The 17,649-nt window shown below is 36.8% G+C and overlaps 1 protein-coding gene across 1 annotated transcript in view; it reads right to left on the bottom strand.

The window, feature by feature from the left end:
- CWC27 (CWC27 spliceosome associated cyclophilin) overlaps window positions 1-17,649 on the bottom strand; it is a 246,333-nt gene that overhangs the window by 64,200 nt on the left and 164,484 nt on the right. The window contains 2 exon segments of the mRNA NM_001243923.1: window positions 1,187-1,290; window positions 7,002-7,111. Coding sequence (NP_001230852.1) covers window positions 1,187-1,290; window positions 7,002-7,111 — 214 coding nt within the window.

The raw sequence follows: 17,649 nt of genomic DNA, 5'->3' as shown, positions 1-17,649 counted from the left end.
TTTTTTAATGTGTGTTCCAGCCCTCTTTCCTCCACCCTCTAGATTTGTGAGTGTTCAACAAATCTTGCTGACTGGTTTCCTGGAGGATGGGAGTGTTAAACAGAGTTTTGAAATAGGGGCGAGATGCTGTTTGGCAGAGAGAAGTGAGGCTATGATTCTGGGTTGGGGTAATGGCACATGTGACAGTTCAGAGGCTCCAGAGGGTGAGTCATGTGTGGGGGGTGACCCACTGGCTTGCTTGCAGCAATGTGCCTGAGCCAGGGTGTAGTGGGAGGTGGAGGCAGTTAGGTGTGGGGAGGCCTAATATACTACATGTGAAGTCAATTGGAGGACAGAGGAGTGTGATAAGACAAAAGCACATTCTTAGTTTTTTTTTTTTTTTTTTCTTTTTCTTCCCTTTTTGCCAGTATAGGATAAAGTGCTAAGCACAGGACACATACAAGTCATTAATCCCTTTATTTCTTATCAGCGTCTTAAAAAGTTGAAAAATATCCAAAGATAAAAATAAGTTGACTATGTATGTATTGCTGTAGGTTAACTATGTAGGATCCTGTAGGTCATAAATCTAAAGAGGAACCTAGTATAATTATGAAACAGATTAGTGAGTTCTAAAATGTTTGTGGGAAAGTACAAATAATGATTTAGAATCTTTCTCTTTTTTTTGGCTGCCCCGTGGCATATGGAGTTCCCCAGGCCAGGGATCAGATCAGAGCTGTAGTTGTGACCTAAGCTGTGTCGACGCTGGATCCTTAACCAGCTGTGCTGTGCTTGGGATCAAACCTTCGTCCAGCACTCTCAAGATGCTGACAATCTTGTGGTGCCACAGTGGGAACTCCTGATTCAGAATCTTTTAAGGCTGTTTTCTAGCTATTTAAAGAGAGCTTTATCTTTTCTACAGTAATAGAAATATTAGAAAGTCATTTAGGGTGGGGATAGTGTCATATGTTTCCTGTGTATTTTCCACTGGGTAGCACAATAGTGGAAATACACCAAGCTCTCAATAAATGCTTACTCAACTGAAATGAAGTGAAAGGGAGCTGAGGCCCTATAATGATGAGTGTATAGCTGAAGGTAAATTCTAAAGAAAAAAAAAAAAAAGGAAGAGGATATAGTAGAAATGTCCTAATAGTATCTCCACTCTGAACCCATTTGCTTGTGGTTAATATCAAGAAATCAAAGGCCTTACCATCCTTCATCATCTTCTACTTCAGTTTCAGAAATGTCATTTTCAGGAGTTTCAGCAATTGCTTGAGTGAGTTTAGATTTAAACTGGTTCAGCAATGCAAGGGTCTGAAATAACAAATGGATTACTAAGTTTTCTGATAAGGACAAATATAATTTCAGAAGAGACACTTACATTTGGTAGAAAAGAAAATACCCTACCAGGATGTAAAACACTTAAATTTTTAATTTTAAATGAAAGTAACAAAACCACCTTCAAACTGCAGCAGTGATTGACAGTCACAAACCTTGACACTGCCCTGTTTGCATTTGCACTGACATTTTCCCTCAGGAATATGTAACTATTTTCTGATTTGGGGAACATAAATTTGTTTATATAGAGGATGTTTAAACTTTAAAATGCATGCTTACTAAGAGCTAAGTTTTTAGAGTCCAGAAGATAGGGAAGTACTTCACTAAGATATGGGAAATCAAAAACAAAACGCCAACAACAAATAGTATTTTTCATTAACAAATTTCAAAAAAGGCAAAATGTCATTGCTGGGGAAGTTGAAATTAATGAACACATTAATTCTTGAAAGATGGGTAAATGGGAGTGATATCTTTGGGAAGCTGTTTATATATACCAGGAACTTTAAAATGATCATTTCCGAGAGTTCCCTTCATGGTTCAGTGGAAATGAATATGACTAGCATCCATGAGGACACAGGTTTACAGGTTCGATCCCTGGCCTTGCTCAGTGGGTTAAGGATCTGGCATTGCTGTAAGCTGTGGTGTAAGTTGCAGATGTGACTTGAATCCCACTTTGCTGTGGCTGTGGTGTAGGCTGGTAGCTACAGCTCCGAATGGACCTCTAGCCTGGGAATCTCCATATGTTGTAGGTGCGGCCCTAAAAAGACAAAAAAAAAAAAAAAAAAAAAAAAAAATCATTTCCTTTGATTGTATAATTCCAATCCTGGAAATACATGTAGAAAAACAGTCTGAAATGCTGAAAATGACTGATGCAAAAGATGTTCACTGCAGTAATATTCATACAAGTGAAAAATAGAAATATGTTAAATGTCCAGGAACTAGATAAATTTGGTAAAAAGCAATGAATATGCTATTACATTACTATTAAAAATTATATACAGAAGTATTATATTCTATTGTTAAGTAAAAGAAGTAGGATATAAATATCATATTGAGTATTTTTTTTTTTTTTTTAAAGAGACCATTCCTCTGATTTTTTGTTTGTTTGCATACCCTTTGTGGGTAAGAGGAAATAAGTGCCTCAAATTTTAATCACAGTGTTTCCTGGCTATATAACAGTTTGCTCCAGAATTTGAGCAGAAAATCAGAAATTAGAATTTTGTTTTTTATTTTCCATAGTTTTAAAAAGTTTGTAACTGTGAAATGGGATAAAGGACTACCAGTCTAAAAAATCAGTTTCTAATTAAGGTACTGGTACACTGAATTCAGTACTAAAATATAGTTGATCCTTAAACAACATAAAGGTTAGGGGCACCAATCCTCTGAGCAGTTGAAAATCCACCTGTAACTTTATAGCCACCCCTCCCTTCTGCATCTGTGGTTATGCAACCAACCATGGTTAGTCTACAACTACAGTACCCATTTATTGAAAGAAATTTGTCTATAAGTGGACACAAAATTCAAAGCTGTGTTGTTTAAGGGCCAACTGTACTTATATTTTGTAAGGAAAAAGATGTGTGACAGTTCAATATATGAATAACAGATACAATAAAGAGTCATACTAACTTGGAGGATCCAGAGTGTATTTAGGAGATATCATTCAGACCACAGTTCATGAAAAAGCTAAGTAGGTTTTAGTGGTCTAGAACCCAAGCTCAATAAAGACAGGTGGTGCCAAAATAACTACAAGAAACAAAGGCGTTATTGCTAAAAAAAAGATAGTGAAAAGTGCTTTATGGAAGTTCCCATTGTGGCTCAGTGGTAATGAGCTCAACATGAGGATGTGGGTTCAATCCCTGGCCTTGCTCAGTTAAGGATCTGGTGTTGCCTTGTGCTGTGGTGTAGGCTGCAGTTGCATGGGCTTGGATCTTGTGTTGCTGCGGCTGTGCTACAGGCCAGAAACTGTAGCTCCAATTCGATCCCTAGCCTGGAAATTTCCATATCCCTCAGGGTATGGCCCTAAAAAGCCAAAAAAAAAAAAAAAAGTGCCTTATATGATTCTGCAAAATTTAATGTCCACACAGGCAAGAGTTAAAGATATACAGATTACTATAGTTGCTGAATGAGATAAGTTTTAAGGAAAAGCTATTAATCCCTATAGAATATCATCATATGCATTCTGAAGGCTGCTAGTGTGTTAAGGGTTTAGCTGTTTTATGTTTCTAGAGTAATAATTATAGGACTCAGCTCTTCAAACAATGTTAAAGATGAAAAAACATCCTTTGTATTAAAACCTCATTCATTAAAAACTCTTTTGCTTACAAACTTTATTGTATTTGCTTTATAATAAGAGATTATGGTAGAAATATTAGAAAATAAAGAAAAGCAAAACAAAAATAACTATTATCCTAAGAATAACCACTGTGGACATTTGGTATATATTCTTCAAGGCTTCTTATGTGTTTCTGTGTGTGTATATGCGTATGTATGTATCTATATATCTCATAAATACCCATCTTCACACCTGTCTATCTATCTACCACTTAAAAGCAAACCCCATTAATTTTTTTTTTCTTTTTTGGCCACTCCCATGGCATGTGGAAGTTCCCTGGCCAGGGATGGAATCTAAGCTAGAGCTGTGACCTGTGCCACAGCTCCAGCAATACTGGATCCTTAAGCCACTGTGCCAGGCTAGGGTTGAACCTGTGCCTCTGCCAAGACACGTCGGACCACTAACCCACTGCGCCATAGTGGGAACTCCCTTGTCAATTCTTGATGGTAGACTTTCACATATTGGAAATGTCTTTTTTCAGGGCATAATGAAAAATGAAAACAAAGGAAATTTCTTGGTGGAATGAAATTTTACAATTTGCTAGAAAATTATGCTAGATCTAGATCTTATTTTTGGGAGTTGAAAGTGGTGAGACAGTGTGTTTTTTAGAGGCAATTAATGCGCTACTGGCATTTGCTCAAAGAAGGAGGACTGAGACTATGATGAAGAAAACATCCTCTTGGCTTTTCTTAACATCTCCTATATTCAAGATTGGACTCTCTCTAGCCACATTCTAAAGGCAAGAGAGGACACTAGGCAGAGAAGCAAAGACCACAAAAATAATGGGGCACAATATAGGTAGAAGAAGATGGGGTTGGCATGGAAGCAGTTCTATGTGGCATTCCTGGAGAATTAGTCTTCTAGCTTTTTGCTGAAGGGATGAAGGGCCAACCACCAACAGCAACCACCAACAGAGTGAGCCTTCTCAGCATGAAGAAGCGGTTTTTGAAGGGGCCTGCCTTGGCAGACTTTGTGCATGCCTAGCTACACATAAAAGTCTCTCCAGTGGTCTCCATGTCTCCTGTCCTGCCCTGGGTCCAGTCTACCCTCCATACTATAGCCAGGTTGGAGGGATCTTCCCAAACTGCAAGTGAGATCATATCATCTCTTTCTTTTGATGATTTTCCACTGCTTTTAGGGTAAAGCTAAACTTCTTAATATGGCTCAAAAATATCTTGTGTGAACTGGCTCCTGTTTACCTCTCTAGCCTCATCTTTTTCTTTTAGTTTAAGTTCCAGTCATACTTAGTATCTTTTAGTTCTTTGCAAAGAGGTCAGAGACTTCTAATATATTGTTCCTTTTGTCTAGTCATGTATCTCCTATTCAACCCTCAAAGCTCAGCTGAGAAGTCATTTCCTCAGGGAGGCCTTCCCAGATTCTTATGCCATGTTAGGTCCTACTGTTTGTACATTTACATACTTTCCTAAGCCTAACCCGTCATAATGCTCACTCCCTTTTATTGGTGTTACTTGTTTAACTGCCTCTTTTTCCTGTTGGCTCAGAGAGGAGAGGGATGTTTCTACCTTGTTTACCACCAAATACAGTGATTAGGATATGGGAGGTTCTTTATGATTATTTGCTAGGAGGGAAGAAAGAGGAATGCAGGAATAAGGGTGATTCTTAACATCTTTGGTAGTATATTCACTACCACAGCTGCTATTCAGAGGACTTTGTAACTCCATGAAAAAAAGTTAAAATGCCATTTTTCTTAATTTCATTTGATATGCCAATTTCTTTGGAAAATTATGCATAAGTTAATTCTCTGTAATTACAATTTCCTATACTGAATTCTTGTTTAATTTTCCCTATGATTATTTTCACACTAAGCACTGATGCATGATCTTCTTTACCAGTGATTAGGTGTCATTTATAATATAGTTTCTGATTAGATTAACAGGCTTGGGCTTTTTAATTCACTTTTATTTTGCCTGTTTATGTATATGCCTAAAAAAGCATGTTCTCATATATATACATAGCAGCACCAAATATAAGTAATCTTGGATTGCCCCCTGGCATTTCAGTACAAAAGGCTGCTCAAGAGATTCATTTTATCAAATGCTAAGTGTTACATGGCACGTACGGTTGACTCTCAAATTGTTGAGCTAGCTTCCTACCTTTTTTTATTCTTTTTTGTTTGTTTGTTTGTTTGTCTTTTTAGGGCCACCTCTGTGGCAGATAGAAGTTCCCAGGCCAGGGGTCAAATAAGAGCTGCAGCTGCCAGCCTATACCACAGCCACAGCAATGCAGGATCCAAGCCATGTCTGCGACCTACACCACAGCTCCCAGCAATGCCAGATCCTTAACCCACTGAGTGATGCCAGGAATCAAACCCACGTCCTCATGGATACTAGCTGGGTTTGTTAACTGCTGAGCCACGGGGAGGACTCCCTCTTTTTTTTTTTTTTTTTTTTTGTCTTTTTGCTATTTCTTTGGGCCGCTCCCGCAGCATATGGAGGTTCCCAGGCTAGGGGTCTAATCGGAGCTGTAGCCACCAGCCTATGCCAGAGCCACAGCAACGTGGCATCCGAGCCGCGTCTGAAACCTACACCACAGCTCATGGCAACGCCGGATCGTTAACCCACTGAGCAAGGGCAGGGACCGAACCCGCAACCTCATGGTTCCTAGTCGGATTCGTTAACCACTGCGCCACGACGGGAACTCCTCTTTTTTATTCTTGATTTCTGACAATCTTCTTATATTACTACTTAAAGATTCAGAAATTAGTTTCAGTAAGCAGAGTTTTACAGTACTATTTATGGTAGAAGTCAACTAGCAGGCCAAGTGCCTTTTTTTTTTTTTTACAGGCAGTGTACAATTTCAAGTGCAGCTGGCTGGGCAGCATGTGAGATGCTGATCCAGAAGAGATCCCTTCATCATTATAATCACCACCTCTCCATCTCATAATATTCACTGAGTTAAAAGTTCTACCTAAGGAGTTCCTTTGTGGCACAGTGGGTTAAGGATCTGGCATTGTCATGGCTGTGGCTTTGGTCATTGCTGTGGTGTGAGTTTGATCCCTGGCCCAGGAATTTCTGCATGCCAAGGGCGTGGCCAAAAAAACTATCTAAATATCTGATAATATGTGGCTTTACCAGGTTCCTGTATTTGATAAGGGAGTACCAGGTTGAAACCTGAAAGTTTTAGGCTTTATGCCTATGATGTCTGGAAAGAACTCTATCATCTGGATCTTTGCATGAATGGCCAGCGTTCTTTTACCTCACCCTATATAAATACCTTTTTCATTTTTAAAAGGTAATGTTTCCCCTCATGTATAATCAAATGTGGCTTCATTAGCAACACGTGAAGATAATTAAAAGGCAATGCATTGCATATGGATTTTGGTTTATGAAATTACCTGGTCTTCCCGGGAAGTTCCCTTCTTTGCCTGCTGCTTCCTCAAAGCTTCATACTTTTGCTTTTCTCTTCTGTATTCGGCAATAGCACCATCTGGGGCAGCCATTTCCTCTGAAGAATAATAGTGTGTTCTTAGGATAAACAGTAACAGAACTCTGTGGATTCATACTAACATCTATGAGTGTCTATCACTGAAGAGGAGGTCAGAAACTGGGATTGGTTTTCCTCCATTAAAAAAATAAAAAAACACACAAACCAGTAAATCCCACAAGCTCCACATGATTTCCTAGATTAGAAAGTGACTGATGGTATAAAAAATGCTGAATAGGATGTGGAGAAAAGGGAACCCTCTTACCTGTTGATGGGAATGTGAACTGGTATAACAACCATGGAAAACGATATGGAGTGTCCTGAGAAAACTAAAATATAGAACTACCATATGATTCAGCAATTCCACTCTTGGGCATCAATCTGGACAAAACTATAATTCAAAAAGATATATACACCCCTATCTTCATGGTAGCACACTAGCCAAGGCATGGAAGCAACTTGAAATATCCACTGACAGATGAATATATTAAGAAGATGTGGTACATGTATACAATGGAATACTACTCAACCATAAAAAAGAATGAAATAATGCCATTTGCAGCAACACGGGTGCAACTAGAGATTCTCATACTAAGTGAAGTCAGTCAGAAAGAGAAAGACAAATACCCTATGATATCATTTAAATGTGGAATCTAAAATATGACACAAATAAACCCATCTACAAAACAGAAACAGACTCACAGACAGAGTAGACTCGTGGTTGCCAAGAGGGAGAGGGGAGAGAGTGGGATGGACTGGGAGTTTGGGATTATAGATGTAAACTATTACATTTAGAATGGATAAGCAATGAGGTTCTACCATACAGCACAGGGAACTATATCCAGCATCTTGAGAGAGACCATGATAGAAGATAATATAAGAAAGTGACTGAAGTTAAGTTATCAACCAATTTTATAAACATCTTTATTATATACTGTACTGTCGTAATTGTTCTCACTTGTACTTATTTTACCATAAAATCACATATCTCACTTTTAAAATAAATAATATATACCTAAAAATTAGCAATACCATTTTACATTATTCCCTTGCCTTATAATCTTTCAATATTGGTTTATTTTCCAATTATGTGTGATTTTTACTTCCCAATTAAATAATAACAAAACCTTCAATTTAATGGCATCATAAAATATAAATATATCTAACAAAAAATCAGTTTGAACAGGTACCCAGAAGCAGACTTTTTACCAAGTGAGAAATTAGAAAAAAAATCTATGGATTTGATCCTGCAATAATTCCACACAAAGATTATTTAATATCTGGGTTCACAGAATACAGTTTTCCCTCAAAAAAATAAAGTACTAACATTTTACGATACCTTACATTTATACATATTAATGAAAATTTGTGACTTAAAGAACAACCTATCTCTTCTTATCTTTCACTGGCAAATCAAGATAAGCCAGTTGTAATCAATAATACCAGTGATCTTTCTACTCAAGCCTTGCTTTGTTGTTTGCCTCTTTATTACCTAGTTTTAGGAACATAATTAATGTATTATCACACAGCCATTTTGTTCAACAGATTTGGTTAAAAATAAGTGTGAACTAAGAACAAGTAGTCTTTTTATGGTTACCTAATATCACAATCTTGATGTTGGTTAAAAGGTACAAAGTTTCAGTTATGTGGGATATATAAGTTCTGGAGCTCTCATGTACAACATGATGACTATAGTTAATACTGTATTATATACTTAAATCTGCTGAAAAAGTTAATCAGCACACACATATAAATTATAACTATGTAGGTGATGGATACTTAGCTAGATTGTGAGATTGTGCTTATCATTTCAAAATGGTTTCTCTAGTTCTTGATCTTCTGAGATTTTTAATTGTATGATTTTAGGAGTCTTTCTTCTCCTCCTATTTTTATTTCTACAAAATGAACAGGTAAGCACCTTGAGAACAACTGTGAGGTCAGCTGGTCTTTAAGTATATACATCTGTGATACCAGCATTAAGTTTGCTAAGGTTCCATCTGGACTTCATGGAAACTGTAACCCAAACACTTAACTTCTACATAGTACACACAGCCAAATGCAATGACATCTGCTGCACCAACCTAACTGTGTGAAAAATATGGTCAACTCTTCTATTTCCTCACTGGGTATATCATATCAGTATAAAGTACATCTTTTTATAATGTGATCAAACTATAAATGTTCACAACACATTTTTCATGTTTTTATTTCTCAACAGTATAAGTAATTTCCTTAGCTTTGTATTTCAGTTTATTAATTCTCTGTTTTGTTGTATCTAATCAGTTTTTAAGATAGAAACTGAGTCATTGATTTTAATAATTATATTTAAAAATTCTAGATATTCTATTTGGTTCTTTTTCAAATTCACTTGCTTTTTTTGATAGCCTTAGTTTTTTATGATGATATTTATATGTTTAAAACCTCTTTATTTAAAACATTTGTTATGTTTTATCTTTCAGATTATTCTTGAAGATCCTTCTGTTATGTTTTCTGACTCTCTCCCTATAGTGGTCATTTCTCTATGTATTTTCTAATTTTTGATTGTGAGTATACCTACAGCTAGAGCTGTAGCTCCATCATGGTCCGTAGGAATCCTTGGCACCCAGGGTTGTGTAAAGGTTCCTACAGAGAGCTTTTGCATTTGTTTATACCAGAAAATTAATGTGCTCTATTAGTGCACAGCCATTTTTTTCCCAAGTTAATTTATTGGCTTAGAATTCCTGTACCATATAGGTAGTGTGCATTAAGACTTTATAGCCATGCCTGGTAGAGGTTTAGAGTTTTGATTTTTTATAAGCTTTTTTTTCCCTTCCACATATAGTTCAGAAACATGACCATCTTCTTTGTGGCCTTCTTGACCAGGTTGACAGTTTTTCTAGTTTCTACCTCTCATGTCCAAGACTATATCTTTGTCCCAGTGTGAGATTAAAACCCCAGCTTCTAGCTATTAGAGTCTACATCTGGTTCCAGTATCCCCCTGGGCAACTATAGTGTGAGCTTGCCCACTTAATGCTCTGGTTATGCCTCCCCTTTATTTCTGGTATATAGGAATTTTCTTTTCTTTCTTTCTTACCTTCTCTTTCTCTCTCTTTCTCTCTCTCTCTCACCTTACCTCTGTCTCTTTCAAGCTTAGCTAAGTATTTAAATTGGGCTGGATCATATTTTATCCAGCATTTCCATATATTTGGAGAAGAAGGAAGTTCTGTCTTAACTCAGTCCATGTTGCCAGGACAGGAAGTAACACATTCATTTCTCATGTGCTTGAATCCCTCTTGAACAAACCAAAACTGAATAAGTGACTGAATGATTTTAGTGACATAAAACTAACTAATAAAATATAAAAGGAGTTTGAAAAAAATCAGTTTCTTTGTACAATGTGCTCTACTACTTTTCTTAAAAATCTCAATATATGCTGGATAATTCATAAATAATGATGCAGTATGATAACTATTTGTCAGTAACTGAAATTTCTATAAAATATATGCAAAATAAATGGGATTGAAAGTGGGCTAAAAAAGCCAGGATATTTACTAAATACTGCATGTTAGGCACCATGCTAAGGTTCTTTGACTACACATGAAGAAAGTATCTATAAACCTATTTTACATTTAAGGAAACTGGAGAGGACCACAATTAGAATATACTAAAGTTCAAACATGAATTCAACTCTCTATGAAACTAAAATCCCACACTGCACACTACTGTCTTCAAATAAAACTTCAGTTGAGAAAATAAAATTTAGTTAAGTGTTCATCTTATGCCTGGCACTTGAAGAAGTGCTATGAACACTATCAAAAACATATATGATACAGGCTTTTCATTCTAGAAAATAATTTAAAGGATAAAATGGACATGTAGAAACAGGAATTCAAGCTACTGATTATAAGCATTACGTTGCTGATTCTTGGGTAGAATACTAGTCACCTAGAAGGTTTAAAGCTTACCTATGTTATGGCACTAGAATAAAAAAAATTAAAATAACAGTGATCTCTGAGATAAAATTAGGTAATATGAAAGAGTTTGAGGATGAGAATGTCTAACCATCACTTTTCTACTAGAGCACCATAACTTCGCTAGTATCCACATGTGGATTAGTTGCAGAACCTGGGCTAAAACTTGTGTTCTGACCCTTAGTTTAGGTGATGTTCTGTAGTAAGACTAAAGGTTAAATACTACACGTTTCCCCCTGTGTGTTGTAAAAGATGCCTCTAACCCTTCCCTAAGAGCTAGTCAGAAACATAATCCTTGCTCCACTTGATTCTCTTCATTACAAACCTTTTTGTTCTGAGCATAAAGGGGAGATGACTACACATTTACTGGTGACTTTAGCTAATGAACCAATAGTATTCGTCTACAAATCTCATTTTATAGATAAAAGGGCTTATACCCTCTACTTTCTCAGTACTGGAGCTCAAGTAGCTAAAAACCTCCAAGTAGCTGCACAGGAGTTCCTGTTGAGGCTCAGCAGTAATGAACACGACTAGGATCCATGAGGATGTGGTTCAATCTCTAGCCTCGCTGAGTAGTTTAAGGATCCAGCATTGCCTTGAGCTGTAGTGTAGGTCATAGACGCAGCTCGGATCCTGCGTTACTGTGGCTGTGGTGTAGGCTGGCAGATGTGGCTCGGATTCAACCCCTAGTCTGAGAACCTCCATATGCTGCATGTGCAGCCCTAAAAAGACCAAAAAAACAAAAAAACAAAAATTCAAGTAGCCACATATTCATTCCTTTTTAAAAAAGTTAAGTGATTATTATGTATCAGAAACTGAGTATAAAAGATTTTAAATAGCTTTAGATCCACTATTAAGGAAATTTTTGAAAAATTCCCATAATAAATACAAACATATAAATAAAGGTGATATGTTAATGATAATATTAACATTTGAAAACAAAAGGGGTTGGCTTTAATGGACATAGAAAAATATCAAAGCTATTGGCATCTAGTTATATTTCATCATACTTTCTGGAAGCTACAAAGCATGTTTTTATCAAATTTTTTTTTTTTTTGTCTATTTTGCTATTTCTTTGGGCTGCTCCCCTGGCATATTGAGGTTCCCAGGCTAGGGGTCGAATCAGAGCTGTAGCCACTGGCCTACACCAGAGCCACAGCAACGAGGGATCTGAGCCGCGTCTGCAACCTACACCACAGCTCACAGCAACGCCGGATCGTTAACCCACTGAGCAAGGGCAGGGACCGAACCCGCAACCTCATGGTTCCTAGTCGGATTCGTTAACCACTGCGCCACGACGGGAACTCCTATCAAATTTTATATATAACAGATCTTAAATTAATCCCAGGAAAAGTACCAGACTTGAAAATATGTAACATAATAGCTAACATTTCGAGTATTCACCATGTGCCAGATACTAGTACCTTGAGTTGCATATTTAATTCTCATAATCGACAACCTTGAGAAAGGCATATTATTAACCCCATTTTGCTGATAAGGAAACCAGGGCAGTAAGAGGTTAAATAACTTATCTCAGGGATTACGAACATGGGAATAAAAAAATACAGTGTAGCTCTGAAATACAAGCTCTTAAGCAGCTTGGTTATTTCTTCTTCATGTCTGAAACACAAGAAAACTTAGAAGGAATTATTCCAATTTGACATGAAAAGGAATCAGGATACCATACTGTATGTGTCCTGATGAAATAAAGTCCTACCAAAAAAGTCTTGAATTCCTTCCAGATCATAATAAATGGGAAGTGCAGCATACCAAACAGCAGGTTAATGAAGATAATTTCCACCTAGAAAGAATCCTTTATGGGAGTTCCCGTCATGGCTCAGGGGTCAAGAATCTGACTAGCATCCATGAGGATGTAGATTCTATCCCTTGCCTTACTCAGTGGGTTAAGGATCCTGTGTTGCTGTGGCTTGGTGAGGGCAGCAGCTGCAGCTCTGATTCAACCCCTAGCCAAGGAACCCCCATATGCTGTGGATGTGGCCCTAAAAAAGCAAAAAAAAAAAAAAAAAAAAAAAAAAACAAAAAAGTTAAAAAAATAAAACCTCTTTAAAAAAAGGAATCTTTTATGGATTTTCCTCATTCTCCTTAATTAATCATATATTTCCCTCATTTGAATTTTTAAACACTTTGTAGCACCTAAACACACTAGATCATAACTGCCTCTTTGTATTGCCCCCCTTGTCTACAAACTCACATGGCAGGAACAGTGCCCTATTTGTGAGCACTTGTGTATAGTATGTACTCAATAAATACTAGCTGAATGGACAAATGAACAGACTGAACACTTTTAGATCTTAAATTACCACAGTGTCCATGGTTGTCTTATTGATCTTGCTGGATGGTAAGGCTCCTAGCATACAAATTCTTTTTTAATAGATAGCTGCCTAATTTAGTTGAGTTGTCTTTTTTTTTTTTTCTGTCTTTTAGGGCAGCACCCGCAGCAATATGGATGTTCCCAGGCTAGGGGTTTAATTGGAGCTATAGCTGCCAGTCTATGCCACAGCCACAGCCACAGCAATGCCAGATCTGAGCTGCATCTGCGACTTACACTACACCTCACAGCAACGCCGTATCCTTAAACCACTGAGCGAGGCCAGGGATAGAATGAACCCGCAACCTCATGGTTCCTAGTCGGATTCATTTCTGCTGCGCCACAATGGGAACTCCTAATTAAGTTGAGTTGTAAGGCACCAATTTATTTCTGACACATTAAATAGAAGCAAAGAAATCTTTCCACAGAAAAGAAAATCATGGACTTGGAGAATAGACTGTGGTTGCCAAGTGGGAGGGGGAGGGAGTGGGAGGGACTGGAACTTTGGGGTAAATGGATGCAGAATGTTGCCTTTGGGATGGATTGACGACGGAATCCTGCTGTGTAGCATTGGGAACTCTGTCTAGTCACTTATGATGGAACATGTAATGTCACAAAAAGGAATGTATACATATAAGTGTAACTAGGTCACCACGCTGTACAATAGAAAAAAAATATACACATAAATAAAAGATAAAAAATAAAAAATTAAAAAAAAATCAAACAAGGAGCTCTTTAAAAAAAAAAAATGAAGAGGAGCAGAAGTTAACTTGAAGACAGTACCCCGATTAAGGCCCTAGAACCCTGAGTTTTCTGGTTAGAATCCCTATAAAAGCTGCAGCTATTCACTTAGGCTCCCTGAGGAGCTACTGGGGAAAACTATATATCCTCTACCCTAGTCAAAAAATCTGTTTTGATTTGTTTTATCAAGAAAATCCACTGTAGGAGTTCCCGTCATGGCTCAGCAGTTAACGAACCCAACTAACATCCATGAGGATGCGAGTTCAGATCCCTGGTCTCAATCAGTGGGTCAAGGATCTGGTGTTGCCATGAACTGTGGTGTAGGTCACAGACTCGGCTCGGATCTGGCGTTGCTGTGGCTCTGGGGTAGGCCAGCAGTTACAGCTCCAATTAGACTCCTAGACTGGGAACCTCCAAATGCCCAGGGTATGGCCCTAAAAAGACAAAAAGACAAAAAAGAAAAAAGAAAAAATCCACTATAGAAATGATAACAGTGGGATTATTTTGTGACATTAAAATGAAAGCCTACATGTAATATATTCACAATTATAATCCATAATATCTACTGAGTGACCAGAGGTTGAATCTGTACTAATTTTGTTTTAAAGATAACTGAAAATGCCTAGTTGATATCTTTAAAAAGCAAATAAGAAGAAAATTGGTTTCTCTACTCAATGAAACTGCTAAAATAAAGACATTCACAATAAAGAGATTATTTAATAAACATATCCATATGCACATTTATGAAGATTAGGCAGAAATTTAGGCAAAGACTGGGCTAAAAGTTTAATTGTTTTCTGTACCATGAGTTAAAGTAAGAAATCTATCATTAATTAATTTCATTTGACCAGTTTTTACTTTTAGCATATTTTAAATTCTACAAATCAAACAATGCTGGCTCCATCTGGTGGTCAAAATAAGACTATAGTGTCATGAAAATTAGGCAAAAGTGGTTAAATAATTTAGGGACTACATGAAATAGGTTTAAACACTGAACACTGAACACAGAAGTATGCTTCAACACTGACTATTAAGTGGAATTATCTACACTTACACAGATTTTTTTTTTTTCTTTCTCTGTTCATCCTAGCCTAAGCTCTTCAGGTTATTTTGAGGCTAAAAGTATTTCTCAAAATAAAGCAATAAAGAATATTTTCTTTTGTGGGTGTTTTTTATTAGCTGATTTGAGGTATGTAAAGGTAATAATACAGTTGAGTTTATCCACATTTTCAGACTGAATTACATTTTAGAATATAAACCAAAAAAATGCTGATTTTCAGTTGTATTTTCCATCAAATACTTCAAAAAGGGCTGGTTAGTGGATATATGAATTCTCATCTAGGGGGTCCTGTATATTCATATTCTGCTGGCTGCTTAATCTTAATTTTTAAATTTAGTACAAAAGTAATATGTCCAGACTCACAAGACAAAATATTATTACTAAGAAGTTCTTAGACAGTAATAACTTGCTTGTAGTACAGTTCAAAAACACTGAGGTTCAGAGAGGTTAAATGATTATGCTAAACTGGGGATATCAGAAACCAGATTTTCTGACAATCCAATGTTGTTTGTTCTCTATATATACTGCTATGGGTACTTTCTCTTTGTAGCACATAATCATTGCAGATATATTTCATTACAACCTAATAATCACTTTGAAATTATTTACAGTTGTCCCTCTGTATATGTGGGAAATTGGTTCTAGGCCCACCAATGCCTACACTAAAATCCAAGGATGCTGAAGTCCCTTATATATAATGATACAGTGTGTGTGTGTGTGTGTGTGTGTGTGTGTATGTACACACATACATACATTTATATATATACTCCCTGCACACCTTCCAGTATACTTTAAGTCATCTCTAGATGACTTATAATATCTAATACAATGTAAATGCTATGTAAATAGTTGCTGGTGTGCAGCAAATTCAAGTTTTGCTTTTTGGAACTTTCTGGAATTTTTTTTTCTTAATGCTTTCCACCCAAGTTTTGCTGAATCTGTGGATGGGGAACCTGTGGATATGGAGGGCTGATCGAACATTTTGAGTACAGTGTGACCATCTGTAAAATGGCATAACTGCCCAATATAGATTTAATTCTCTAATTAGAAGTTTTCTGAATTTCTACTTTTGTTAGTTTCTCTTATGTTATTAGTAATTTTAAAAAAACCTTGTTTTTAAAGTCCCACTTCTTTCCAAATACAAAATTTTATCTTTTTTGCTTTGTTGAGTTTATAATTCAAATAGCAGTAGTGTTGGTTATGACTTATAGTCATAACAGCACATAAATTAATTACTACAAAGTATATATTATACTAAATTAAAATAAATTTAAGTGATCTAATAAATGAAGAGATAAGAGAACTTAGATCAGTAAAGACAATTTCTGAATACTCAACATTAAATTGATTTAAATTAGGCTTGTCTTTTACTAATGAAGTTTTTAATTATATAGGCTCAATCTGATAGGCTTTGTATCAGTGTTCTTCCATTCTTATTAATAATGATCACAAGAAACAATTACAAAATGTAAATAGTTACTGAGAATTACTGAGGGACATGAATGGCTTTTCTTCCGGGGGCTCTAGCTTCCCACCTGGGGCTGTAGTCTGCTGCTCTTGTTCACTTTTACCTCATTTCCCTCACACGGACCTCAGGACCAGCACAAGGTTGATTGATTTTTGCCCCCAGGCCCGTCAACAGAGCACACTTTGTACTTCTCCAGATGGTGTGACCCACAATTCTTGTAGTTTTGTGGCCATTTTGACAATGTCCTATGTTGCCCTGTCATTCTGGATGTGGAAACTACAAATTATATACTACACATTGCAGCAGTAAGAAAAAAGCTCCAAATTCTTCTAGACAAAAAGATTTCATGAAGTCAACCAGGAAGGATACTAAAGAAAGAATGGCTGTCTAAAGTCGCCGAAGGCTATGATTACCTTAGCAAATTCAACACTGCAGAATATCGTGCTTGCTAACAGTACTTAAAGGACGGTGCTATTGTTTTGTAGTAAACTCATGAGATACTTTTCTTCAGGTAATCCTGAGAGTTTATAAACTGGTTCAGAGTCATCCTTAATACCTGCATATGTGGTATGGCAGAATATTCTTCATATCCTCTATGTCATTGAGGTAACGGAACCAATAAAGTGGCTTCTAAAATAAAAGTATGATCACTACTACCAGCACCATTACCATTTTTTAGGACCTAGCAAGTCTGAGATACAATACTATGAATTTCATGCCTGCTTTCTCACTCAGCTTAACATTGTTAACAACAGAAGGGGTATTATCATCTCTATTTTATGCACAAGGAATCAGAGGTTCAGAGAAGTTAAGTATCTTGCCCAAGGTTATATGGCTAATGATAGAGCAAGGATTTGAAATCAGGGCTGTCAGATTTCAAAGCCCATGGTTTTTCTATTTTATTATACTGTGAACAGTTATGGGGAAGGGGGAGGCACTAGTATGGATGCAGGTGAAGGAAATAAAGATAGTTCTGATGTTGAGGAGCTTATAGGCTGGAAAAGGGATAAG

This window comes from Sus scrofa, chromosome 16 (assembly GCF_054392235.1).
Source record: "Sus scrofa isolate SSC_HxYL_T2T_F1_AM1 chromosome 16, Sscrofa_HxYL_maternal_Yorkshire_Landrace_v2.0, whole genome shotgun sequence".
Taxonomy (NCBI): domain Eukaryota; kingdom Metazoa; phylum Chordata; class Mammalia; order Artiodactyla; family Suidae; genus Sus; species Sus scrofa.
Note: the sequence above shows the minus strand (reverse complement) of the source record. Positions and strands in the feature narration are given on the sequence as shown.